Source organism: Halichoerus grypus, chromosome 12, assembly GCF_964656455.1.
Source record: "Halichoerus grypus chromosome 12, mHalGry1.hap1.1, whole genome shotgun sequence".
Classification (NCBI taxonomy): Eukaryota; Metazoa; Chordata; class Mammalia; order Carnivora; family Phocidae; genus Halichoerus; species Halichoerus grypus.
Window position 1 is genome coordinate 65,038,951 of NC_135723.1, and position 26,491 is coordinate 65,065,441.

Below are 26,491 nucleotides of genomic sequence, written 5' to 3' on the forward strand. Positions count from 1 at the left end.
AAACTGAACTGCAAGTTAATCTTTATCTCACTATTTTTATTATTTTAGTACATAATATTATAACACATACCAAAATATTCTCAATCAATGGTCTTACCTTAAATATGTGCCATATATGAAGAATAATGCCATCATTAGTCCATTTAAAATAAAAATTACAGCAACATAAAAGCAAGCAGGATCTCCCAATCCTTTAAAAATAAAAAAAAAACATATGTTCTAACTATAAATTACTTTGTGTATCTGGCAATTTATATTAAAATGTGCTTATTTTGAAAATGGCACAGATATATTAAATGGTTGCCTTGGTTCCCATACGAACACGTGACCCTACTGAGGAACAAAAATGAGAACATGGCAGTAGCTGCGGTGGTTTTTAAACAGGGCTACAAACTCACGGACACGCCTCCTGTAGAGGTACGGAGGTCTCTGCTCCTGCTTTTGAGCCCGGCTGGGCTTGTGACTGCCTCAACAGATGATGGTGGAGGCCATACCATGTGACTTCTAAGGCTAGAAGAGGCCAAGCAGTGTCCAACTTGGAGCCCATGCAAAGCCTGACTGAGGTACTATGCTATACAAAAGCCCATGGTGCATGGAAAGGGCATTATGTAGCTGTCCCAGTTGACAGTCCCAACTGAGCCCAGCCTCACAGGGACCCCAGCCCAGGAGCTAGAATGTAAGTGAAGCAGTCTCCATTAATTTCAGTCTTCCCAAGTCACCTGAGTCTAGCAGAAGCCTCTGACATGGTGGAAACAAACCAACCCTGCTATACCCAGCCCAAATTCCTCACTTGCAGAATCCATAAGCATAATAAATATGGTTATTTATATCACTAAGTTTGCAGTAAGTTTAATGTGTTCCAATAAATAACTGGACAATATCATGGAAAGAAACTTGCCTTCACAGCTTTCAATAGGACTGAGTCCTTCTCCTCTGGTCACCGTCCAACATATCTTGGTTTGAAGACCAATCAAGTCCATTATTTTGGTATAAATCCGGTACCAGCTGGCTAAGATTACCTATTTTTTAAAAAATAGAGACTTTTTTTTTTTAGAGATTTTTTTAGAGAAAAGGTATTATCATCAACAGTTTCATTACTAGAATATTTTTGAGATATCTTGATAATTATCAAATTTTCCTTTCCTCTACCATCTACTTAGCTCCCATTAAATCTAGTAAAATCAGCCTCACAATCCCCTGCACAGATTCTTCATTGGTCAGTCTTCAACTCTCCACCCATGGGTGAGAATAAAATATAACATGAAACACACAAGATTCATATTTTTCAAAAGGTATAAAATTCTACTAAGGTACATAAAAGAAGAGTTGAACAAATAGATATTCTGTCTTCTTGAGTAGATCTAATTTCTCAAGATGTGAATAGATATGGCATTTCTGTACAGAAAAAATACATACAGATCATACACAAAGTTGAAAGGCAAACAAAAAGCTGGGGGAAAATGCTTACCCATATAGCATGGTATTAATATCTAGCATGTAATAAACGAGCTCTTAAAAAATTTTAATAGAAATATAGACAAAGGGCATACGCAAGCAATTACTTTTAAAATTAAAAATGCATTTTTAATGCATAGCATTGAATGAAATACATATAAACACACATATATAGCAATGAACAAAATATAACATGTGATTTTAATTTTTTTGTCTACTAAATTGGCAGGGATTCGGGGATACAAGCATTTTCAAAAACACTGCCAATGGTAATTTTGATTAGTATAACCTATCTAGAAAGCATTTTGGCAACACGTACCAAAATCATTAAAGTATATATTCTGTTTAACTAAATAGTTCCACATCAACAAATTTATAGTTTAAAAAACAAGGATATGTACAGAGATTTAGCTTCAAGGATGCTTATGGCAGCTTCGGAATATTTTAAAAGTTGAAAACTTTGTGAAAATAATGAATATTTTCACAAAAGATGGACTAAATAAACAATGGGAGACTATATATAGCCACTAAAACTGATCCTGAGGAAGAAAAGATGACACAGGAAGACTGTTATAAATATTCTAAAAGACAAAAAGCACTTATAAAAAAAAAATATTTGCTGTGTGATCCCATTTCTGTAAAAGCAAATGTGTACATGGTCATAGAAAACTCAATAAGCAGTACATCAGGAAACCAACACTGAACTTTGGTGGTTATGTATTTGTCTCTATCTCCATCTCCTCATTAATCAATCAGCTAACTCACCGATCTAGATGGAAGCTGGACTTCTCTCATTCAATGGGAAATGCCTGAGAGCCCTGCTAAGTCCAGGTACTGAGCCTGGGCTTGAGATCCCCAGAGACCAAGGCAGCCAGGGCCCTGGCACAAGGACGTGCTGTCTAGCAACATCAGCAAGCTAAGAAGGGGAAATCACGGGGACAGTGTATTAAAAGATGACACTCATATCAAGTCAAGGAGGATCTGACTGCGGAAGTCACATCTCAACTTGGCCCTGGAAAATGCTCAGGGATGTGTCAAATGAAGGCAGGGATGGTAAAGGAGAGGCCAAAAAAGTTACTGATATCACTGCCTTCCTCCCTCACCTCCTGAGTGGACCCCCCTTTTCCCCCACTCCACCCAAAAAAAGAGCATTCAATTAAGTGAAGAATCCCTGAGAGGGAAGAAACATTATTTGGCAAATGACATGTAATGGTGCTTCCTTGCTATAATCTCTACACACCGAATCTAGACAGTTTTCAAACTTTCTAGACCATGCAATCATAACAGTTTCCATGAAATCAGTTAAAGCCCACCAAAATTAATAATAATCTTTTTTCCATATTCCTTTCCAAGAAAAGATACACATCTTCTTTAAAAAATGAGATGAAATATAATATATTGAATTACACCTCACATTTAGAATCAGCATTTAATGCAAATAACACTTCAAAAAAGTAAAAAAAGAGAAAAAAACACAATTGAAAAAGTAACTTACCTCAGGGTAAAGATTGAACCTTTTTAATGTATTAATAACAAGGGGGTATTCAGTCAGCTTATCATTCATAATCATCCATACTCCATTCAAAAATGAGGGTGCTTCCACAATAGTCTTAAAGTAGGAATAATATAGTCCCTGAAACAAGCGTAAGTTATAATTATAATAAAAAAATGCATAATTCCTATGCCTCTTGCCAGCGTAACAAAACTTACACTGTTTTTGAAAAACAATCAAGCAAATAATAGCTACAATTATTCTCATGGTTTCTGATCACTAATACAATCTTAGGTTATAAAAAAGAACTACATATTTTAGTATAACCTTGTCTTAATTAAAATAATTGAACTCGAAACATCTTCAAAAATAGTTTCAACATTTAAAAAGTAATATATATAACTCAGACAACCTATGTAACTTAAGAAAACTCCATATCCTATACTAATTTAAGTGTTAGAAAAGGCTATCTTATGAACAGGGCAAGTGAGTGGTTTACTATGGAACTTAAGTTACCGTGATCCAAGAAATCTCTCTAGCCAAAAATGTTTCCCCCTACTGCCCATCTGAATCCCCAAAATGGTGCTATCAGTCATCTTTCCTCCAGATTTACATGTAAAAATGCAAATATATTAGGAGGGCTCCATGTTGATATATTACATATAAGTTACATCCAGATGCCAACTAATTTTACAGACTATTTTCCTTCCTCCCAGCTCAGAATAAGGGAAGAACCCTGGAGGACTGGGGCTGTGTGGATAGGGAAAGAGGACAGTAGTGGTACTTTTGTTTTGAGGGAATTAGGACAGATATTGAGGTTGGAATAATACACGGACCAAAAAATAAGCAAGTACTAGTACTTGCTGCCCTGGTGAGGGAGTGGAAGTGGAATATGTGCTCACCTTCTATACAATTTTGCCTAGAGCTGCTCTAGTAGCCAGCACCCATCAGCTGTCAAACTCCACACTGGATTTAAGGCTCATAAATATGAAAGCGATTTGCATGCCCAATATTTATAGATAAGGAAAAAAATGGTTCTTGATATTATGGTGTTTAGCTTTCCTATCGCTATTTTTTAAAGTATTTCCTACTGTACTAGGTTGAATAATATCCCCCCAAATTTCATATCCACTGGAACCTGGGAATGTGAACCTATGTGGATTAGGTTCCTTGCGGATGTGGTCAAAATGAGGTCATCTAATATAAATGGTATCCTTACAATAAGAGGGAAAGTTAAACACAGAGACAATGGGAAAAATGCCCCATGAAGACAGAGGCAGAGCTTGAAGTGATGGCATTTCCAACGCCAGCCAATGCGCACCAAGGATTGCCAGAAAGCACAAGAAGCTAGGAAGAGGCAAGGAAGGATTCTCCCTAGAGGCTTCGGTAAGAACATGACCCTGCCAACACTTTGATTTCAGACTTCTAGCCTCCAGAACTCTGAGAGAATAAATCTCTGCTCTTTAAGCCACCTAGTTTATTGTACATTTGTTATGGCAACCGTAGAAAACCACCACAACCTATCTTGTTTTGTAGGTTTGTTTTGGAAACATGTAAACTTCTTATTTAATTATAAAACGAAAATTTTTAAATCCCTAAATATCAAAATAAAAATAAAATAAAGAAATTAACTACCAAGTTGGAAGAAGATTTCAAATAACCTTAAGATACAGTAATTCTACTGTACATCCTAATGGAATATATCCTAAAGTCAAAAAGAAATGTAAGAAAGTCTTAAAATGTTCTCAATCCTCTTATTTTTAATAATACCTTTGGTACTTTTATTCCACAAAAATAAGTAATATGAAACCAAGATTCCTGGGCTAGCAGTAAAGATACAAATTTAAAACAAACTAAGTAAAAACCATCTAATCCTAAATTTGAATTTTAAAATATGAATATAAATTAATAATTTAAAAACTGTTTCTTAATTCTGTTTACTAAAAAGGCTTGGACCCATTGGCCAATCTAGTATCAAATACAGCTGACCCTAGAACAACACAGGTTTGAACTATGCAGCTCCACTTACACACTGACTTTTTCAATAGAGTATGGTAGTGTAAATTTATTTTCTCTTCCTTATGATTTTCTTAATAACATTTTCTTTTCTCTGGCTTACTTTGTTGAAAGAATATAGTATATAATACATGTAACATACAAAATATGTGTTAATCGACTGCTTATGGTATCGGTAAGGCTTTCAGTCAATAATAGGCTATTAATAGTTAAATCTGGGAGGAGTCAAAAGTTATATGTGGATTTTGGACTGCATGGGGTCAGCACCTCTAACCCCTTGTTGTCCTAAGGGTCAACTGTAGTAGCAATAAGCATCTCTAGCACCAAATTTGTGGTCTCTAAATACCATTTGCCACTGAAAGGAATTGGGGCTCCTTGGAAAACTGGATGATTCCAGGTCTGGAGAGGAAATGTCTTTTTTTTTTTTTAAGATTTTATTTATTTGACAGAGAGAGAGATAGCAAGAGAGGGAACACAAGCAGGGGGAGTGGGAGAGGGAGAAGCAGGCTCCCTGCTGAGCTGGGAACCTGATGTGGGGCTCGATCCCAGGACTCTGGGATCATGACCTGAGCCGAAGGCAGACGCTTAACCGACTGAGCCACCCAGGCGCCCCAGAAATGTCTTAATAGTACCAGAAAGTAAGAAAGCTACAGAATACTAGTGAGGTCACATCAAAGGGACACAGAGTCAGCAGCAAAGGCTCTCACCAGCTAAAGACAGGTAAGTTTACAAAACATGCTAAAATCCACCAGATCATAATGATATACTCCAAAAGAAGGAATTCCATTGGTTACCAGAAGAAAATGCTAGGAAACCAACTCATTTTTCTAGAAAGTAGTAAATAAGAAGAAAAAATCAAGCATTCACCTGTCTTACCTGTATGAAGTGTACATCAGAGAAACCAAATAAATATTATGGGAAAATTCTTCTTTACATAAGAATTACAGTTAACAAATGCAGGGAAAAAATAATAGAATAGATAATCACCACTTGATAATCTTAATGAATTAACTGATCTAGGCTGATGGCTAGGCTATAATGGAAGAACCAACATGACAATACCTAAAGCCACTAATCAATCTTGACATCACAGAAGTGAGACAACCAGATATGGTGTGCCTCTTTGTACGGGACAATAAATGCACACCACTTACGAAATATTCCTGCCAAAAAAAAAAAAAAAAAAAAAAAGAGCCTTCAGCTATCGAGTCTCCTATCTATCAATTTTCAGGAAACTTGGGACAGTGGAACATAATAAATAACATGAATTACTATGGGTAATTCTATAAGACAAATAACCTGGATTCTTCAATAAATAAATAGCAAAACAATAAAAATGGGAAGTGGAATTTATAGATTAAAAGACTTAAGAGACACATCAACTAGACAAAACATACAGACATGGCTTGAATCCTGATTCAAGCCTACCAACACACCAACTGTAAAAAGAAAAAAAAAGCCAATCGGTCATTTAAACACTGATTGATACTTAATTATATTAAGTGATTGCTGTTCATTGTTTTCAAGTTTGCCAACAGAACTGTGGATAACAAAAAATTCCTTTCTTTTGAGATATATATGAAAGTATTTACCGATGAAATGATATGATGTCTGAGGTTTCCTATGCGTGGAGGTGTATACGAAGGAAAAATGGCTGTGTTCAGTTGTTGAAGCTGGGGGATAGGCAAGGGGAGGTGTCTACTCTTTGTATTTCGTATATCTTTGAAAATTTCCATGATAAAAAGCTTAAAGTTTTGGAGGGGCGGAGCAAGATGGCGGAGGAGTAGGAGACCTGGATTTCGTCTCCTCTCAGGAATTCAGCTGGATAGGGATCAAACCATTCTGAACACCTACAAACTCAACAGGAGATCGAAGAAAAGAATAGCAACAACTCTCTGAACAGAAAAGCGACCACTTTCTGGAAGGTAGGACGTGCGGAGAAGTGAATCCGAGGCGATATTCGGGAGGATAGACAGCGGGGGAGGGGCCTCCGTCGGCCGCTTCTGGCAAGTGATAGAGCCACGGAGCACAAAGTCGGAACTTTTAGAAGTCTGCTCCGCTGAGGGACGTCACTCTGGTGGCGAAGTGGGGGGTGGAACCCTCGCGGGACAGTGTGGTCTCAGGACCCTCGGGGTCACAGAAAGACCGGGGGTGCCTGAGTGCGGCAGAGCTCCCAGGTATCGGAGCAGGGAAGCCGGCTGCAGAGACGGAGCCCAGGCGCGGGCTCTCAGCTCGGGGTTGCTATAAACCGTGATCCGCGGCACAGTCGGGCCACTGCTCCTCCAGCAGGGACCCAACAAGCGGCAGATCCGGGGAGACTCACCTTCTTCCCCCGGGAGGAGAGGTGCGGGAGCGCACCGCGGGGATCTGCGGGGTTTGGAGACTCCACCCGGGGTCAGGTGCCAGAGATAGAAACGCTCGGTCACAGGCCGGGTGAACACGGAGTGACCAGGGAGACCGGGGAGACGGGAGTGACTAACGGCTTTTCTCTGGGGGCTCTGAGGAGTGGGGCCCCGAGTTCTCGGCTCCTCCGGGGCGGAGATTGGGAGGCCGCCATTTTCACTCTCCGCCTCCAAAGCTGTACGGAAAGCTTGCAGGGAACAAAAGCTCCGGAGAGCAAACCCGAGCAGATTACTTAGCCCGGACCGGCAAGGGCGGGGCAATTTTGCCTCCGGCAAAGACATTTGGGAACCACGGCAACAGGCCCCTCCCCCAGAAGATCAGCGAGAACAGCCAGCCAAGACCAAGTTTACCGATCAATGAGAAGGGCAGAACTCCAGCGCTAGGGGAATACTGCACATAGAATTCATGGCTTTACCATGATTCTTTAGTCTTTCAAAGTTAATTATTTTTTTTAACTGTCTTTTTTTCTTTTTTCCTTTTTTCTTTTTTTTTTGAATTTTTCTTTTTCCCTTTTTCAACCAACATCTTATCAATCCCTTTTTTAAAAAAAAACATTTTTATTTTTCATTTTTAAAGTCATATTCTATCCCTTCATAGTAGTTACCCGTATTTTTGGCATATATATATAAGTTGTTCTCTCTTTAAAATCTTGAGATAGTTTCTTCTAACAGATCAAAATATACGCTAAATCTCTAGTGTATGGTTTTTTTCTACTCCCCTGCCTGATCACATTCTCTCCCTTTTTTCTTTCTTTTTTTTTTTTTAATCCTCTTCTTTCTTTTTTCAAACAACTTATCAAATCCTTTTTTAAAATTTTTTATAATTTCCATCTTTACAGTCATATTCCATCCCTTCATCATATCAACCCTTATTTTTGTACATATATAAGTTTTTCTTTCTTTAAAATTTTGGGAGGGACTTTCTTTTAACAGACCAAAATACACCCAAAATCTAGTGTGTGGCACTGATCTATAATCCAGCCTGATCATATTGGATTACATTCTGTTTTTGTTTTGTTTTGTTTTGTTCTGCTTTTGTTTGTTTTTATCTTTATCTTTTTCTTTTTTCTTTCTTTCTTTCCTTTTCTTTTTTCTCTCTTTCCCTTTCTTTTCCCACTGCTTCAGGTCTTTTCTGATTTGTTTAGAGTATATTTTCTGGGGACGTTGTTACCCTGCTAGCATTTTGTTCTCTCATTAATCTATTCTCCTCTGCACAAAATGACAAGACGGAAAAAATCACCTCAACAAAAAGAACAAGAGGTAGTACCGACTGCCAGGGACTTACTCAATACGGACATTAGTACAATGTCAGATCTAGAGTTCAGAATCATCACTTTAAAGATACTAGCTGGGCTTGAAAAAAACATGGAAGTTATTAGAGAAACCCTTTCTGGAGAAGTAAAAGAACTAAAATCTAACCAAGTAGAAATCAAAAAGGCTATCAATGAGGTGCAATCAAATATGGGGGCGCTAACTACTAGGATAAATGAGGCAGAAGAAAGAATCAGTGAGATAGAAGACCAAATGATGGAAAATCAAGAAGCTGAGAAAAAGAGAGATAAACAACTACTGGATCATGAGGGCAGAATTCGAGAGATAAACGATACCATAAGACGAAACAACATTAGAATAATTGGGATCCCAGAAGAAGAAGAAAGAGAGAGAGGGGCAGAAGGTATAATGGAGCAAATTATAGCAGAGAACTTCCCTAATTTGGGGAAGGAAACAGGCATCAAAATCCAGGAAGCACAGAGAACCCCTCTCAAAATCAATAAAAATAGGTCAACACCCCGACATCTAATAGTAAAACTTACGAGTCTCAGAGACAAAGAGAAAATCCTGAAAGCAGCTCGGGAGAAGAGATATGTAACCTACAATGGTAGAAACATTAGATTGGCAACAGACTTATCCACAGAGACCTGGCAGGCCAGAAAGGACTGGCAGGACATATTCAGAGCACTAAATGAGAAAAATATGCAGCCAAGAATACTATATCCAGCTAGGCTGTCATTGAAAATAGAAGGAGAGATAAAAAGCTTCCAGGACAAACAAAAACTAAAGGAATTTGCAAACACGAAACCAGCCCTACAACAAATATTGAAAGGGGTCCTCTAAGCCTAAAAGCAACATAGACCAGAAAGGAACACAAACAATATACAGTAACAGTCACTTTACAGGCAATACAATGGCACTGAATTCCTATCTTTCAATAGTTACCCTGAATGTAAATGGGCTAAATGCCCCAATCAAAAGACACAGGCTATCAGATTGGATTAAAAAACAAGACCCATCGATATGCTGTCTGCAAGAGACTCATTTTAGACCCAAAGACACCCCCAGATTGAAAGTGAGGGGGTGGAAAACCATTTACCATGCTAATGGACACCAAAAGAAAGCTGGGGTGGCAATCCTTATATCAGACAAATTAGATTTTAAACCAAAGACTGTAATAAGAGATGAGGAAGGACACTATATCCTACTTAAAGGGTCTATCCAACAAGAAGATCTAACAATTGTAAATATCTATGCCCCTAACATGGGAGCAGCCAATTATATAAGGCAATTAATAACAAAAGCAAAGAAACACATCGACAACAATACAATAATAATGGGGGACTTAACACCCCCCTCACTGAAATGGACAGATCGTCTAAGCAAAAGATCAACAAGGAAATAAAGACTTTAAATGACACACTGGACCAAATGGACTTCACAGACATATTCAGAACATTCCATCCAAAAGCAACGGAATACACATTCTTCTCTAGTGCCCATGGAACATTCTCCAGAATAGATCACATCCTAGGTCATAAATCAGGTCTCAACCGGTACGAGAAGATTGGGATCATCCCCTGCATATTTTCAGACCACAATGCTTTGAAACTAGAACTCAATCACAAGAGGAAAGTCGGAAAGAACTCAAATACATGGAGGCTAAAGAGCATCCTACTAAAGAATGAATGGGTCAACCAGGAAATTAAAGAAGAATTAAAAAAATTCATGGAAACCAATGAAAATGAAAACACAACTATTCAAAATCTTTGGGATACAGCAAAGGCAGTCCTAAGAGGAAAGTATATAGCAATACAAGCCTTTCTAAAGAAACAAGAAAGGTCTCAAGTACACAACCTAACTCTACACCTAAAGAAGCTGGAGAAAGAACAGCAAATAAAGCCTAAACCCAGCAGGAGAAGAGAAATAATAAAGATCAGAGCAGAAATCAATGAAATAGAAACCAAAAGAACAGTAGAACAGATCAACGAAACTAGGAGCTGGTTCTTTGAAAGAATTAACAAGATTGATAAGCCCCTGGCCAGACTTATCAAAAAGAAAAGAGCAATGACCCAAATCAACAAAATCATGAATGAAAGAGGAGAAATCACAACCAACACCAAAGAAATACAAACAATTATAAGAACATATTATGAGCAACTCTATGCCAGCAAATTAGATAACCTGGAAGTAATGGATGCATTCCTAGAGATGTATCAACTACCAAAACTGAACCAGGAAGAAATAGAACACCTGAACAGACCTATAACCACTAAGGAAATAGAAGCAGTCATCAAAAATCTCCCAACAAACAAAAGCCCAGGGCCAGATGGCTTCCCAGGGGAATTCTACCAAACATTTAAAGAAGAATTAATACCTATCCTTCTGAAACTGTTCCAAAAAATAGAAATGGAAGGAAAACTTCCAAACTCATTTTATGAAGCCAGCATTACCTTGATCCCAAAACCAGACAAAGACCCCATCAAAAAGGAGAATTACAGACCAATATCCCTGATGAACATGGATGCAAAAATTCTCACCAAAATACTAGCCAATAGGATCCAACAGTACATTAAAAGGATTATTCACCACGACCAAGTCGGATTTATCCCTGGGCTGCAAGGTTGGTTCAACATCCGCAAATCAATCAACGTGATACAATACATTAACAAAAGAAAGAACAAGAATCATATGATCCTCTCAATAGATGCAGAAAAAGCATTTGACAAAGTACAGCATCCTTTCTTGATCAAAACTCTTCAGAGTATAGGGATAGAGGGTACATACCTCAATATCATAAAAGCCATCTATGAAAAACCCACAGCGAATATCATTCTCAATGGGGAAAAACTGAGAGCTTTCCCCCTAAGGTCAGGAACGCAGCAGGGATGTCCACTATCACCACTGCTATTCAACATAGTACTAGAAGTCCTAGCCACAGCAATCAGACAACAAAAAGAAATCAAAGGCATCCAAATTGGCAAAGAAGAAGTCAAACTCTCACTCTTTGCAGATGATATGATACTTTATGTGGAAAATCCCAAAGACTCCACCCCAAAACTGCTAGAACTCATACAGGAATTCAGTCAAGTGGCAGGATATAAAATCAATGCACAGAAGTCAGTGGCATTCCTATACACCAACAACAAGTCAGAAGAAAGAGAAATTAAGGAGTCGATCCCATTTACAATTGCACCCAAAACCATAAGATACCTAGGAATAAATCTAACCAAAGAGGCAAAGGATCTGTACTCAGAAAACTATAAAATACTCATGAAAGAAATTGAGGAAGACACAAAGAAATGGAAAAACGTTCCATGCTCATGGATTGGAAGAACAAATATTGTGAAGATGTCAATCCTACCTAGAGCAATCTACACATTCAATGCAATCCCCATCAAAATACCATCCACTTTCTTCAAAGAAATGGAACAAATAATCCTCAAATTTGTATGGAACCAGAAAAGACCCCGCATAGCCAGAGGAATGTTGAAAAAGAAAAGCAAAGCTGGTGGCATCACAATTCCAGACTTCCAGCTCTACTACAAAGCTGTCATCATCAAGACAGTATGGTACTGGCACAAAAACAGACACATAGATCAATGGAACAGAATAGAGAGCCCAGAAATGGACCCTCAACTATATGGTCAACTAATCTTTGACAAAGCAGGAAAGAATGTCCAATGGAAAAAAGACAGTCTCTTCAACAAATGGTGTTGGGAAAAGTGGACAGCCACATGCAGAAGAATGAAACTGGACCATTTCCTTACACCACACACAAAAATAGACTCCAAATGGTTGAAAGACCTCAATGTGAGACAGGAGTCCATCAAAATCCTAAAGGAGAACACAGGCAGCAACCTCTTCGACCTCAGCCGCAGCAACTTCTTCCTAGAAACATCGCCAAAGGCAAGGGAAGCAAGGGCAAAAATGAACTATTGGGACTTCATCAAGATAAAAAGCTTTTGCAAAGCAAAGGAAACAGTCAACAAAACCAAAAGACAACTGACAGAATGGGAGAAGATATTTGCAAATGACATATCAGATAAAGGGCTAGTATCCAAAATCTATAAAGAACTCATGAAACTCAACACCAAAAGAACAAAGAATCCAATCAAGAAATGGGCAGAAGACATGAACAGACATTTTTCCAAAGAAGACATCCAAATGGCCAACAGACACATGAAAAAGTGTTCAATATCGCTCAGCATCAGGGAAATCCAAATCAAAACCTCAATGAGATACCACCTCACACCAGTCAGAATGGCTACAATTAACAAGTCAGGAAATGACAGATGTTGGCGGGGATGCGGAGAAAGGGGAACCCTCCTACACTGTTGGTGGGAATGCAAGCTGGTGCAGCCACTCTGGAAAACAGTATGGAGGTTCCTCAAAAAGTTGAAAATAGAGCTACCATATGATCCAGCAATTGTACTCCTGGGTATTTACCCCAAAGATACAAAAGTAGGGACCCGAAAGGGTACGTGCACCCTGATGTTTATAGCAGCAATGTCCACAATAGCCAAACTGTGGAAAGAGCCAAGATGTCCATCAACAGATGAATGGCTAAAGAAGATGTGGTATATATATACAATGGAATATTATGCAGCCATCAAAAGGAATAAGATCTTCCCATTTGCAATGACGTGGATGGAACTGGAGGGTATTATGCTGAGCGAAATAAGTCAAACAGAGAAAGACATGTATCATATGACCTCACTGATATGAGGAATTCTTAATCTCAGGAAACAAACTGAGGGTTGCTGGAGTGGGGGGTGGGGTGGGAGGGATGGGGTGACTGGGTGTTGGACACTGGGGAGGGTAGGTGTTCTGGTAAGCGCTGTGAATTGTACAAGACTGTTGAATCTCAGATCTGTACCTCTGAAACAAATAATGCAATATATGTTAAGAAAGAAAAAAAGAAGAAGAAGAATGTAGCAGGAGGGGAAGAATGAAGGGGGGGAAATCGGAGGGGGAGAAGAACCATGAGAGACGATGGACTCTGAAAAACAAACTGAGGGTTCTAGAGGGGAGGGGGGTGGGAGGATGGCTTAGCCTGGTGATGGGTATTGAGGAGGGCACGTTCTGCATGGAGCACTGGGTGTTATGCACAAACAATGAATCATGGAACACTATATCTAAAACTAATGATGTAATGTATGGGGATTAACATAACAATAAAAAAATTAAAAAAAGCTTAAAGTTTTTAGAACCCGAAAATATCACATAAAAACTCACCATTTCAGTGCGAAAAGCCATCTCCCTTTCCAATGTTGAGAGGTGAGAAAAGTGACGATCATTTTCAAAGAGGTGTGTTATATGGCTCCTGCAGAAACAAAAGGGTAACAAACCAAGTGTTGACGCTTATACTAAGTATTACTTTTAAAAGAAACTCTACAAGCAAAAATAAAGGTATCCAGAAATTTGCACATAATTTTGTAATAAAACTCAAATACAATGGTATCCATATCTGTTTGCCACTCTGTATGCTGTAATAGTTCTACTAAAATTTCTAATAGGAAACACATTCAAATTAGATTTTAAAATTAGAATGAACCAGAATAAGAATATTTTCAGTCAAGTACAATACAATTATAAATTGAACTATAAATGTCATTGGGTTACCATTTCAGAAATGTCTGATTAATGAAATTCATATTTCATTCTATCCAGAAGATTAAAAAAATTAATCTTCCTCTCAACATGAACACTATGTTAACGTTAAGTGAAATACAGTCTCAAATATAACCTCTTTAATAATGGATCTTTTTTTTATCAAAAAATTACATTATTCTGACCTTGATTTATCAGTTAAATTTACTTTTTCAGACTATTGTGTTGCATGTAATATATATATTCATCCTTATCATACTGAAATTATTTCTTTATATTTATGGGAAATAGCTTTGGTGAGTTGTAAACATCTGCATAAAATATACCAGAGGAAAAAAAATCTTACCAGTGCAACACTGCTGCAAAGGTAGCTGAAAGAAAAAGAAATTTAAATTACTATGTTAGCATAAAGAAATGTTTTCACTTTATAGAGAAGCATTATAAAGATAAGCATTTGGGATGTGTAATGTTGGACTCTTAGCAATTGGGGAAAGAAGAGTGACTCTGTGAAAGAAACCTCAGGGCTATGCTTAAAATCCAACAGCCTGGATTATAAAAGAATTAGGCATATATCTACAAATTTCATTCACTGAGTCATTCAACAAAATGGGGGCCTATTATTTGCCAAAAACTACACAAGGAATGCTCAGGTGGAAACTTCCACAAATAGAACTGCCAGACGGACAGAACCAGCAGTGAGAAGTAACTCTAGAATCAAGAAATATGGTGACCTCGGGGCGCAGGCCTGGGGACGAATAAAATGAGAGCATGCCACTTTTTATATATTGCTGCAATATCTGGATTTTTATGATAAATTTTACTATTTTTTAAACAAATTTAAAGTGAAATAAGTAAAGACGTAAGGAAGAGATGGAGGGGTTGTTGACGCAAAACAAGCAAACATTTTAGAATCTCTAAAAGTAAGAAAAGAGTTTTACTGGAGGCCAAGTTAGGACAGCTGCCCAGGAAGCACGCTCTTCACAGGGAAGAAAGTGCTTTGTAGAATAAACAGTTTTTACAGGGTAATATACTTTTTTACATCTTGTAAAAACTCAAAAGATTATAGATTAGCATACAGGCAGGCAACACGAGTTTTAATGTCAAGGTATACAGGGAGTAGGAGCATTGATCGATATCTTAAAGACAAGATGGCTTTCCTTTAGGCTACTCATTTACAAAGCAGGTGTATAAGGTATGCATGGCAGGCCATATATCAGGCTTTTGGTTTAAACCAAGTTTATGTAGAGTCATGCTGACTTAGAAAGAAATTTAAAATGGCTTCCCTTATATCTCAGGCCTTGAGAGTTTTTTCTCTCATCAGGGTAAAAGGAAGAAAGGTAAGGAAGAGAAAACAAGCTAATAATAAAATCAGTCTCATAGGAGAATCAATAGTTGCTTTCTGTCCAAGTACAAAAAACATATTAAGATGAATCCAGAAAATAACAATTTTCTTATGCCACAAGATTCATCTTATTGCAGACTTCTGATTAAATAACTAATGAGGAACTGAACTATGAAAATGCTCTTAGAAATGAAAACCAGTCTAGATCTTATTGTCTTATTCTTAAAGAAGTATTTATATTTTTAAAAATTAAAAAATACACTTTACCTAGGAGATATTAATGGTTATACAAGACAAAAGTTACTCTTTCTAGATCACTACAACTGCAAATATTTAACTAGGTTTGTCATGTGACATTTGCTTATATATGGTACTTTGATCTTTCAAATTTTCGATTTTTTCTTGTTGACAAATCTACCATCCATTTCCTTTTTGGTTTCTGCCTTTAAACACTTCACCCTGCAATAATGAAGTTTGGGTTTTATTTTCTCAATAATCTATCATGTTCTGAATAAACCATTCTTCTCTCACAGAATGTAAATGCCATCTTTATCATACACAACACTTGACATACATACTTTGGTAATCCCTTTGAGATTATAATTGGGATTTCATTTATAAATTAATTTGGAAAGAATCCACATGTTAACGATATGAATCCGTATCTTTATACCCATAAACATGGGTTCAATTACTCAACTTCCTTTTCAATTGCCTTGACAAAAATCCTATCAGGAAAATTAATAGTTATTACACAGTTAATTCATATTTCTTAAGTCTTTTCTTGTAAGCTTAACATTTTTTCTACTAAGATCCATGAAATCTTTTATTATACTTTGTTAGATATTGTTAATGTATTTATTTTTGAAGTTTATTTATGCAATATATTTATTTTTTACTCATTTACTAAACTATTATTAATTATTATAGTTTTTTGGCTTGTCATCTTCAATCCTCTATTTTGAACAATATTATTTAAAAATGATAATTTTGCTCCTATATTATAAATTTGCTATTAGTTTCTTCTTCTCATTTGACAATAATAAACTTCTAGAATAATACTAAGTAATTCTGGTAAAAGAGGGCATCTGGTCTTCTACTGACTTCATTGGCAATACATTTCACATACGCTTTTAGCCTTTAACCTTCACAATTCTAGAGTGATAAATAGGATTTCTCAAGGCCATCACCTCTGTACTTCCTCAGAATACCACAATTCCTCAGAAGAACAAAGGTACCAAGTGGCCTTTGGTGCCTTCCTTTAATTCAATCGCTGAAGCACTAAACAATTCTTAGAGTTCCAGGCATTTGAACCTAGCTCTTTCATAACCTCCAGGGTCAATTCATAATCTGCCCAGTATTTTTAATTCCTTTGTTCCATTCAATTTAGTAGTAATAATAATAAAGCAGCTAACATTTGCATTCTTATTACATGCCAGATACTTTTTAAGTGCTTTTCCAGAACTAACTTGAGTAACTTGCGCAAGTAAACAAAATGAGTAGACAGAGAAAGGGAAGTTGAGGACAAGAACTCTTACAAGAAAGCCATACACGCCATAGCGTCTTGAGGAGGATGGGGGTGGGTGGGTAATAAGACAAAAGCCAGGCTTCCCTTTACCCTAAAGTGTCTTATTCCCCTCCTTCTTTTTTTTTTCTTAAGATAAAAGGGAGGAAAAGTTGCAATTCATCTACTGACATAAGCAGTATGTTTTACAGAAACTACCAATTTTTATATAAAAATGTAGAGTTATGGGGTGCCTGGATGGCTCAGTCGGTTAAGCATCCTACTCTTGATTTCGACTCAGGTCACGATCTCAGAGTTGTGAGATCGAGCCCTGTGTGGGGCTCCATGCTGGGCGTGGAGCCTGCTTAAGCTTCTCTTTCTCCCTCTCCCTTTGTCCTTCTCCCCCTCTCTTCCTGCCCCCCCAAAAGAAAAAATATATAGTTATGCTTTAATTTATTCAAAATTGATCGCTTCTCGGCCTTTTGGCTAAGATCAAGTGTAATTTATTCAAAATTGAAATAAGTGTGCATGTGTGTATATCTATATATGTCATTTGAAAATGAAAGCCCCAGTAAAGCAGATACTGCCTTGTGAGCATATAATTTAAGCATAAAGACATAAAATGACAAAAACTCCTAAAGGCACCCCTAAAGAGCTTTTCTTGCTTTCTTGCCTACTGAAAAGATTATAAATGATTTTCTCTAAATTTAGTCCAGTGATGGGGTGCCTGGGTGGCTCAGTCGGTTAAGCGTCTGCCTTCGGCTCAGGTCATGATCCCAGAGTCCTGGGATCGAGCCCCTCATCGGGCTCCCTGCTCGGCGGGATCCCTCTTCTCCCTCTCCCACTCGCCCTGCTTGTGTTCCCTCTCTCGCTGGGTCTCTCTCTGTCAAAATAAAATAAAATAAAATCTTTAAAAAAAAAAATTTAGTCCAGTGATTATCAACCCTGTCTATAGTCTTTTGGGAGTGTCACAAAATTGATAATCCCTTTTTTCCATTTTAATACATATGCTATTTTTTGTCATTCTAAGGGACCGTGGTAAATATAGCGTGTGTTTTTTTTCTTTTAATCAGAACATTAAAAAAAAAAAAAAACTTTCAAAAATCCAAGCCTATCCCATAAGAAAAAAGTGTTCAAGGAAAGAAGGTTTGCTCTGATTTCTAATTCAAAAGATTGCAATCCTATGGCTGAGAATTCTGAAAGGCTCTTAATGTTTTGCTGGAAGCAGCTAAATTACCAACACTCAAACTAAATTGGACACTCCTACCACTTTCTGATTAAAGAAATTTTGTACCAGATTATATGTCACATTATATCAATTTTTAGTTTCATGGGATGAACAGCCTCTTCACTGAAAATTGTTCTTCTCCTATTATTAGAATCTCCTTTAAGCAAACTAGAATGTAACTCTCTGAGGGCAGAAACAATGTTTTACTGAAGTTTATACTATAGTATTTAGCACAAAGCTGAGCACATAGTTGAGCACAGAGCTCAATTCAAATGTTTGCTGAATGAATGGATACAACCTGATATAATTAAGGAGGAAACTGAAATAATCTAAATCATGTCTACATAATTAAGTTGAATGTGCTTTGATGGATGGATACACATACACACACTTATGTATGTAATAGATTTGTGGGTTGTTTTCTTTTTTTCCAAAAATCGAGTCCCCACTTACTTAGTGCAAATGAGCCACGTCCCCCACCCCACCCCATCTACAAGGAGCCTGGTGCCTAAACTTCCAGCCTGCAGCACAGCAGCAGGCAGTGGGGAGGGACCAACAGCCCTAGGTGAGGTCCCCAAGGTCCGCCCCAGCTCAGCTCCCTCTGACACCCCTCCTTCTAGCCTAGCCACAGCTCTCTAAGGCCAGTCTTGGCCTTTGTCCTTTTCCTCTGGATGGCTCCACACCAGCAAGTCCAGTGCCTTGGGAAAGTAGGGAGGGGATGCCCCCTGCTCCCACCCCAATGCCTGGCCCATAGTGCTCAGCAGCAGGAGGGAGGGCAGGAGGAACAGAAAAGAAATGGGAGAGGGGGCTTTTCCATAGGTTCCACTCAATCCGGGGCGGGGGGTGGGGGGCTCCTAAACCCTATTCCCTCTCCACCCAGCACCCAAACCCTGCCTGTACTCACCTCCTCTCCCAGCTTCCTCCCTTCCCTCAAGTTGCCCCTCCTGAGAAGATGACTCTGAAGTCTCTGGTCCCTTTATGGACACCCCCCCCCCCAGCCCCATCAGGATTGCTGCAAAGCAGAGCCCCCTGTGATTGGCATTTTTAAGATACCCAGCTCATGCACTCTAGTGCTGGATACCCACTGTCCTTTCTTTCTTCGTCCTCCTCAAGGGAGGAGAGCAAGAACCATGAAGCCAAGGTGGGCTGCCTCCCCCCTTGCCCCTCGGTGCTAACCCGCAGAGGCTCCCCTGCAACTGCAGCCAGCAACAGGTTTCCTTATCAGGAATACACTGTCCCATCCAGGTTACATTTTTCTTTACGTGTGTACTTCCTAACCAGTACTTGACTTGAAATTCAGAGCACCTTCACCAATACTCTCATCTGATTCTCACACAGCCTTGGGGGTATTTATTCCTATTTTACAAATGAAAAACTGGGACTTCAAGAGGTCATTTCCCCCAAAGGCACATAACTGATAAATGGCAAGAACCATCTGGAGCCATGTGGTTCTAATTCGAAACCTCCATTTCTTTCCACTGGGACAGAATTGCCTCCTCTCCCATTTGTCGGCATCTGGTGACCTCATCTTGTAAAAATATTTATATGGAAAAATGTATTCTAAGTCCAAAATGACTTGCAAGATTTAATACAATTTATTCCTAAATTGAGGTTAATCCATACTTAAAGCATTCTAAAGAGTTTTAGCCTTTCTAACCCTCAAGTGACAAATGACATAAAAAGAGGTTAAGGATGCTCCCCTTAAATCTATTGGACAAGGTCTCCAAGTCAACCTTGACAATCTCTATACTCAACCTCTTCCTAATATTACTAATCATTTCTTATTGTTCTCAAGGGTCTATTCAGAGTTTAAAAGTTTCTTTCCAGAAGGAAAAGGCACCAGTAAATAGTCTCGTTCCACATCAACAATCCATCCTGGAGAATGCAGTCAATTTCTAAATGTACAGGTTTAAGCGTCTCATCCCCTTGTTTGAAAAGTTCCATGACTTCCCATGGCTCAAACCATGGAGCCCACACTTTGGTCTGTTTCCAGTTAATCCCCACCACACACCCTTCCTGCTGGCTGCACTGGACAACGATCCCCTAAAATACCACATGTTTTATGATGCTATGCCTTTGCTTCTGCCTATAAACTCCTATTTCATCCTTCAAAGTCACAGGAAATCAAATATGGCATTTTGTGAAGCTTATCCTGCCACCCTAGCTAAAATACCTTTATTACAGCACCTAAATAGCTACTCATGCACATAACAGTTTCCTCTGCTAGAATGCAAAGGCTTTGAGGCTGAACTTGTGTTTAATTCATCTTAACATCTACACCTCTTAGAATTAATTATGCCTGGCACCTCACTGGGTTGAATTGTTAAATGATGATCACCATGTAAGAGAAACTACAGAATATACTCAACTAAATAAAAACCTATACATCTAAAGATAATATCTAAGCATTCCAAAATGCTCAAAGGGTTCCCATTACATGAAGGTATATATATTACAATAAAATTAATATTGGAAGGGCGCCTGGGTGGCTCAGTCATTAAGCGTCTGCCTTCAGCTCAGGTCATGATCCCAGGATCCCGGGATCAAGCCCCACATCGGGCACCCTGCTCCACGGGAGGCCTGCTTCTCCCTCTCCACTCCCTCTGCTTGTGTTCCCTCTCTAGCTGTCTCTCTCTGTGTCAAATAAATAAATAAAATCTTTAAAAAAAAATTAATATTGGAAGAAATCATATTTTCAGTCTATAGTACCTAGAATGAAACAGAGGCCAGTTTCTGTGTAGTGAAGTAACAAGTGAAAAGACATTCTGTAGGACCCAGTTCATGAAAGAGAAAACAGTCATGTATACCATGAGCTCAGCTCCCGTCTTCTTTCTAGCACCTAGATTTTTTAAGAGTTATAAGTGCTCTAAAGTCAACAAGTATCTAAATGCCTACTAGATGCATAACACATTTTCCTAGAAACCAACAACATTAAAGAAATATTAGCCAACATCAAAAATAAAACCTTTGAGAGATAAGATTTAGGCGCATAAAATAACAAGAGAACACATTAGGCACTCAAGCAAAGGGCACAAAGTCTACTAACTGTAAGAAATCTGAAAAGGCAGATTAGTAATGACCTCCTCAAGGCAGGGTCTATTAAAGTGGGATGGGAGGGAGGGACGGGCCTCAAGCCATGATTACCACTTAGGTGGGGATTTATGGTGGGTAGCCAGAAAAGAAGACAGCTACAGGAAAGTTATGTGGCCTGGGCTCCAACAGGAAAAAAAAATTCCCATAACTAACACAGTACAGAATATAAATGATAAACGCAGTAACAAGACATTTATTGAGGGCCCACTCACTATATATACAGTGGGTCGGGCTCTCGGAGCTCCACGAACACCAGGAAAGGAGTTAACAAAGCTTCTCAACCAGTGGGGCCTGGTGTGCTAAGAATGAGAGGACTAGAGTCCCCAGGGGCCAGTAACCTCCAGGCTTTGAAGACACCACTTCCCCACTCCATGCCACACAAATATTCTCATTTCCTATGTGTGCCATGATGTGAAAAAGGCTGGGAAGCACTGAGCCACTCAATAAAGAGCCAAAGCAAGTTTCAGAGACTACATCATAACGCAGTAATAGAGTCACAGTGGTCTAAATCCTGGGACTGCATTAGAATTATCAGTGGCACTAAATAAAACTAGAGGTATTTGAGTATTCATCCAGAGCCCCTAAACCTGAAACTCCAGGGATTTTTTTTTTTTTTTAAGATTTTATTTATTTATTTGAGAGAGAGAGAGCAGAGCAGGCAAAGGGGCAGAGGAAGAGGGAGAAGCAGGCTTCCTGCTGAGCAAGGGCCAATGTGGGGCTCGATCTCAGGACCCTGGGATCATAACCTGAGCCGAAGGCAGACGCTTAACTGACTGAGCCACCCAGGCGCCCCAGGATTTTTTTTTAATTCACAAGTGATTCTGATGTACAGTCAAGGTTAATTATCATTGGTACAAAAATTACTGGAACAAAATGTAGGTGATAGTTCACAAAATTTAATGTGAGATTGGCTCTTTGTATTCCAAGTGTCCTCCAGCAGTAATTGTATCACCTGAGAGCTGGTTAGAAATGCAGATTCTCGGGTCCCACCCCAGAAGCCTAACTCCAAATACACATTTTATCAAGGCCCCGCAGATGATATATAAACACTTTTAGCAGAGTTGCGCAGCGGAAGCGTGCTGGGCCCATGATATATAAACACTTTTAAGACAATGTGTCAACATTGACAGCACAGTGGAATCACCTGGGAGCTTTGAACACTGCTAGGTTTGGCACAGGGGGTGATTCTAATGTTCTCAACTAGGGATGAGAACATTAATCTAGGAGAGGCATATTAAGACTGCACCCCACTCTCAAAGACCCCGATTCAAAAGCTTTCACTTGGGGCTTGGAAATCTACACTTTTAGCATTTTTTATTAGGAAAAGGCAAATATTAATTCAAAAGATACTCTGAAGGAGAAATTGTCAAAATCCTCACAGCAGAAAAAATTGATGAAGAAAGAGAAAAAATAAAATTAAAAATCAAATCCTTTTTTACTTCCCCTGGCAAGAAAGTCACTCTTAAAAAGAAATAGTCCCTGGATTTTTTATGACTTATATAAGTAATTTAGCCTCTGTGAGCCTCATTTTTACCAAATGTGAATAAGCAGTTTTTACTTGGCTATCTCTATCCCTCGCACTTCATGACCTTGTATAGCTACAACAATTACTACTAATACTTCAGACTTCACACTCTCCAAGATGCCTGCCTGGTTATTTTCTGTTTTCATTTTGATCTTCCTGCTCCCTAAACTAAAAGTCTTTGTAGGTTTGGTCCTTTTAATTTGTTTTCTTTTTTGGATGGAGAAAAAAAGAAATGCACTCAATTTATTTCTAGAGATATTGAGTCCTAAGAACCATGACTGCTTTAAAATTCAGTCATGTATGACGACCCTACTACTAAGATCTAGAATTCAGGGGTCTGTATGATTATGGCTGCAAGGCTGACTTTCAGTTCATTTGAACCTCCTCCATATATTTGGCGTTGAGCAAACAGTACCTTATAACAGGAAAAAATTAGGAAGCTCTCAATTACAATGACAACGTCTAATATCTGTTTATCAGTTGCAGTTTACAAAACACTTTCACATATTAAGCAAAAAGATCCAGGAGTCCTCATAAGTCAAATATGACTCTTACTTTCCTAGGAGGTGCAAGGTCACATGATTGGGATTCACCAATACTGAAGGAAAGCCTGGATTCTGTGACTCTGACCACTGATGTCCTTTGGACAAGAAGCTCGGGCATGAAAATGATAATAAGCACATTTAACCAAAAGAATGAATTCACATATGGAAGGAAATTCTTTAGAAGTAATTTAAAAATCAAGGACAAAGTCTTATTTTAAAATGAATATATGAAAACAGAGCATAGAAAATGTGTATCACCACCCTCAAAAAGAATATAATTAGGCTTCTAAACAGAGAAATATACAAAGTAAATTTTCACATTTTTAAACATTTATGCATATACATATATTAAAGTAGGGAATACTTAATAGAACAATTGCTCAGCATATGGGTTTTTAAAGCAACAAATTCTAACTTCCTTTAAAATCTTGTCCTCACATAATGTGAACACAAATATTTCTAAATCAAACAGTAATCTACATTAGTAATTTTCGTAAAGTAGCTTTTTCCTTATTAAAAAAAAGGCATTTCAGTGTTTTAAGTGCAAGTAGCTAGATAAATATAGACCCAAAATAATATGCTAGCCCATTAAATGCTTCTGAGCAATCATAGCAAAACTGCAAAACTTTAGTAAACCTAATGGAAAAAGTGTAGAAGCTGCATCTCTTCTTTAGAGGGGGAAAAAAAGATCCACGCATACACAGTATAAACCCAGGCAAGAGATTTTAACAAGTTCATTAATCAATAACCCATTCCAATCTTCAGGTTATAGATTCCCCCACAAATTGCAAACTGCCCTTGGACATCACAGTTTATCCTATTCTTTAATGGTTAAGAAAACCATGATACCACTTATTACTATTTTACTCTGTTTTTATACTAATGCCAACCAACCAACCAATCAAAAATAATTCAGAATCTAGTCGTTTTCATAAAATAGTTAAGAAAAACAAAATGGAGACTAACAGTTTGACCATAAGGATATAACAGAGTGATTCCCCTAAATAAGCAGAAGCCAGCAAAGTAGTACTCTTGCCAAGAGAGTTATCAGGTCTTAGAATATAGGAGGTCATTTTCCTATTAAAGTGTCTTAAAAAAAAAAAAAAAAAAGATTTATTTATTTATTTCAGAGGGGGTTGCTGGGGGGGCACCAGGGCGGAGAAAGTCCTAAGCAGACAACATGCTGAGTGTGGAGCCCGAGGGAGGGCTCCATCTCATGACCCTGAGATCTCCAGCCGAAACCAAGCGTGAGACACGCAATGGACAGCACCCCTCAGGCAACCCCCCATTAATGTATCTTTGATGGGTTTTTGACAGTTGCCTAAAACTAGAGATCTGAAACCGACAATTTGACAGATATACTTAACAAGCCAAAAGACCTTAACTTCAATCTCAAACCACCCCCTGTGAACTCACTAATGCTGTCAGGCCATTCACCTGGCCTACTTTACTTTCTTCACATGTAAAATTCCAGTAACTAACCTTTCAGCTCTAGATTTCTTATGATATTTCCGTGGAGATCAAAGATGACAAAAGAATGAGAAATAAGGTCTTATTAAAAAAAACTTTTAAATGTAGTGGAAAACAGTGGCACTGTGCTAGTTATATAAGTACTTTATGATTATTATTAAAATGTGGAGAAAAGATTCTGAGGTTTGACAACTGAAGCACTGAAAAGCTGCATTACAAAAAGCAGTGATTACTATTAGGAAGTAATAGACAAATCCAGTGCAGAGCAGTAGCATATTAGGCAAATTTGAGTTGAGTTGTATAAAAATATGACTAAAGCCTCACTCTTCTTAATTATAACAATCTTCCCAAGTTAAAAATTTGTGAAGATGGCAAGTTTTCAAAAGTAATTGGCCAAGTAATTTATAAACTGTGTTTGAGATACAGTTGGTACTACTGTAAACTAGAAGAAAAACTCACCCTATCCTTGGTCAGCACAACGAATCACAATAGAACTTCTGTGAGTGATCTTGGTGACTAGGTTATGTTAACCTTTGCTGCCAGAAGTTAAAATTACAAAATGCTGCCCAAACATTGATCATGTGTAGTGACAGACCTGAATAACATACCTGACAATTGGTTACTTTGGAAAGGAAGTCAAACACGGAGGAATATGCCAGACAAACGTGAAGATATGTGAGCTGTTCATTTAAATGCATTCGGTGGGGGTGGTGAATAACAATGCTGAGAAAATAAAAAATAGTATTGAAGCAAAAAAAAAAAGTTACAATAGTTGTAGATTTATGTACTCTAAAAAATCAATTCTTCCACTTTTAAATTTATTCCTATTCACTGATTCTTGAATTATGAAAGCTCACCCATGGAGAAATGATCTTTCCTATGAAATGAGACTGCCTTTTATGGAATTAAACAGCAGCATAAAGGTCTTGACCTAGAAACAGATGCAATTTTTACTAACTTTGATGACTAATACTCATTAGAATGGTAACTAAAGAAAACTAGCAAACTCTTCCCTGGAAGAAAGTACAATCTGATGGCAAAAGATAAATTAGCTTATAATTATAAATTATGCCTAAATTATAAAGCCTAAAGCTACCCTGCTTAGAAACATGCACACAGACTTACAGTCTCTGTGATAATGTATATCATTAACATAAACTTTAAGAAACATTAATACAGGCTTAGTGTATAAAAGTTATAAAAAAGGCTATAGTTCAAAACTTAGCAACATCCAAATATGCATGTGTATAATAAAGTTTTATCTGCTTTCAGTACTGATGCTGTATTATAGGCCAAAAATCAATCACAAATTGGTAATATATCCTTATATTTACACAATCCAAACTCATCACATTTGTTATTTGAGCACACATGAATATTACATCTTCAGAACCCTTCTGTTTATTTTAATAATAAAAATGTTTAAATGATTATAAATGTTCTTTAGAGTTAACCAGAAGTCTATTTCAGAAAGAAAAAAACTGGTTTTAAACATTGAAGAAACTCTTTAAATCCCAAATTCCCATTTCATTCA

The 26,491-nt window shown here is 37.9% G+C and overlaps 1 protein-coding gene across 4 annotated transcripts in view; it reads right to left on the reverse strand.

The window, feature by feature from the left end:
* DPY19L1 (dpy-19 like C-mannosyltransferase 1) overlaps window positions 1-26,491 on the reverse strand; it is a 95,737-nt gene that overhangs the window by 62,637 nt on the left and 6,609 nt on the right. For 3 of the 4 annotated variants that reach the window (XM_078059451.1, XM_078059450.1, XM_036101047.2), the window contains exons 2-6: window positions 14,597-14,621; window positions 13,876-13,963; window positions 2,951-3,088; window positions 899-1,019; window positions 98-191 (exon numbers count right to left, since the gene is read on the reverse strand). In XM_078059451.1, the coding sequence (XP_077915577.1) occupies window positions 98-191; window positions 899-1,019; window positions 2,951-3,088; window positions 13,876-13,963; window positions 14,597-14,621 (466 nt within the window). Of the gene's footprint in view, window positions 1-97; window positions 192-898; window positions 1,020-2,950; window positions 3,089-13,875; window positions 13,964-14,596; window positions 14,622-25,565; window positions 25,615-26,491 lie in introns of those variants that run through there. The other variant, XM_078059452.1, reaches the window with a different exon arrangement.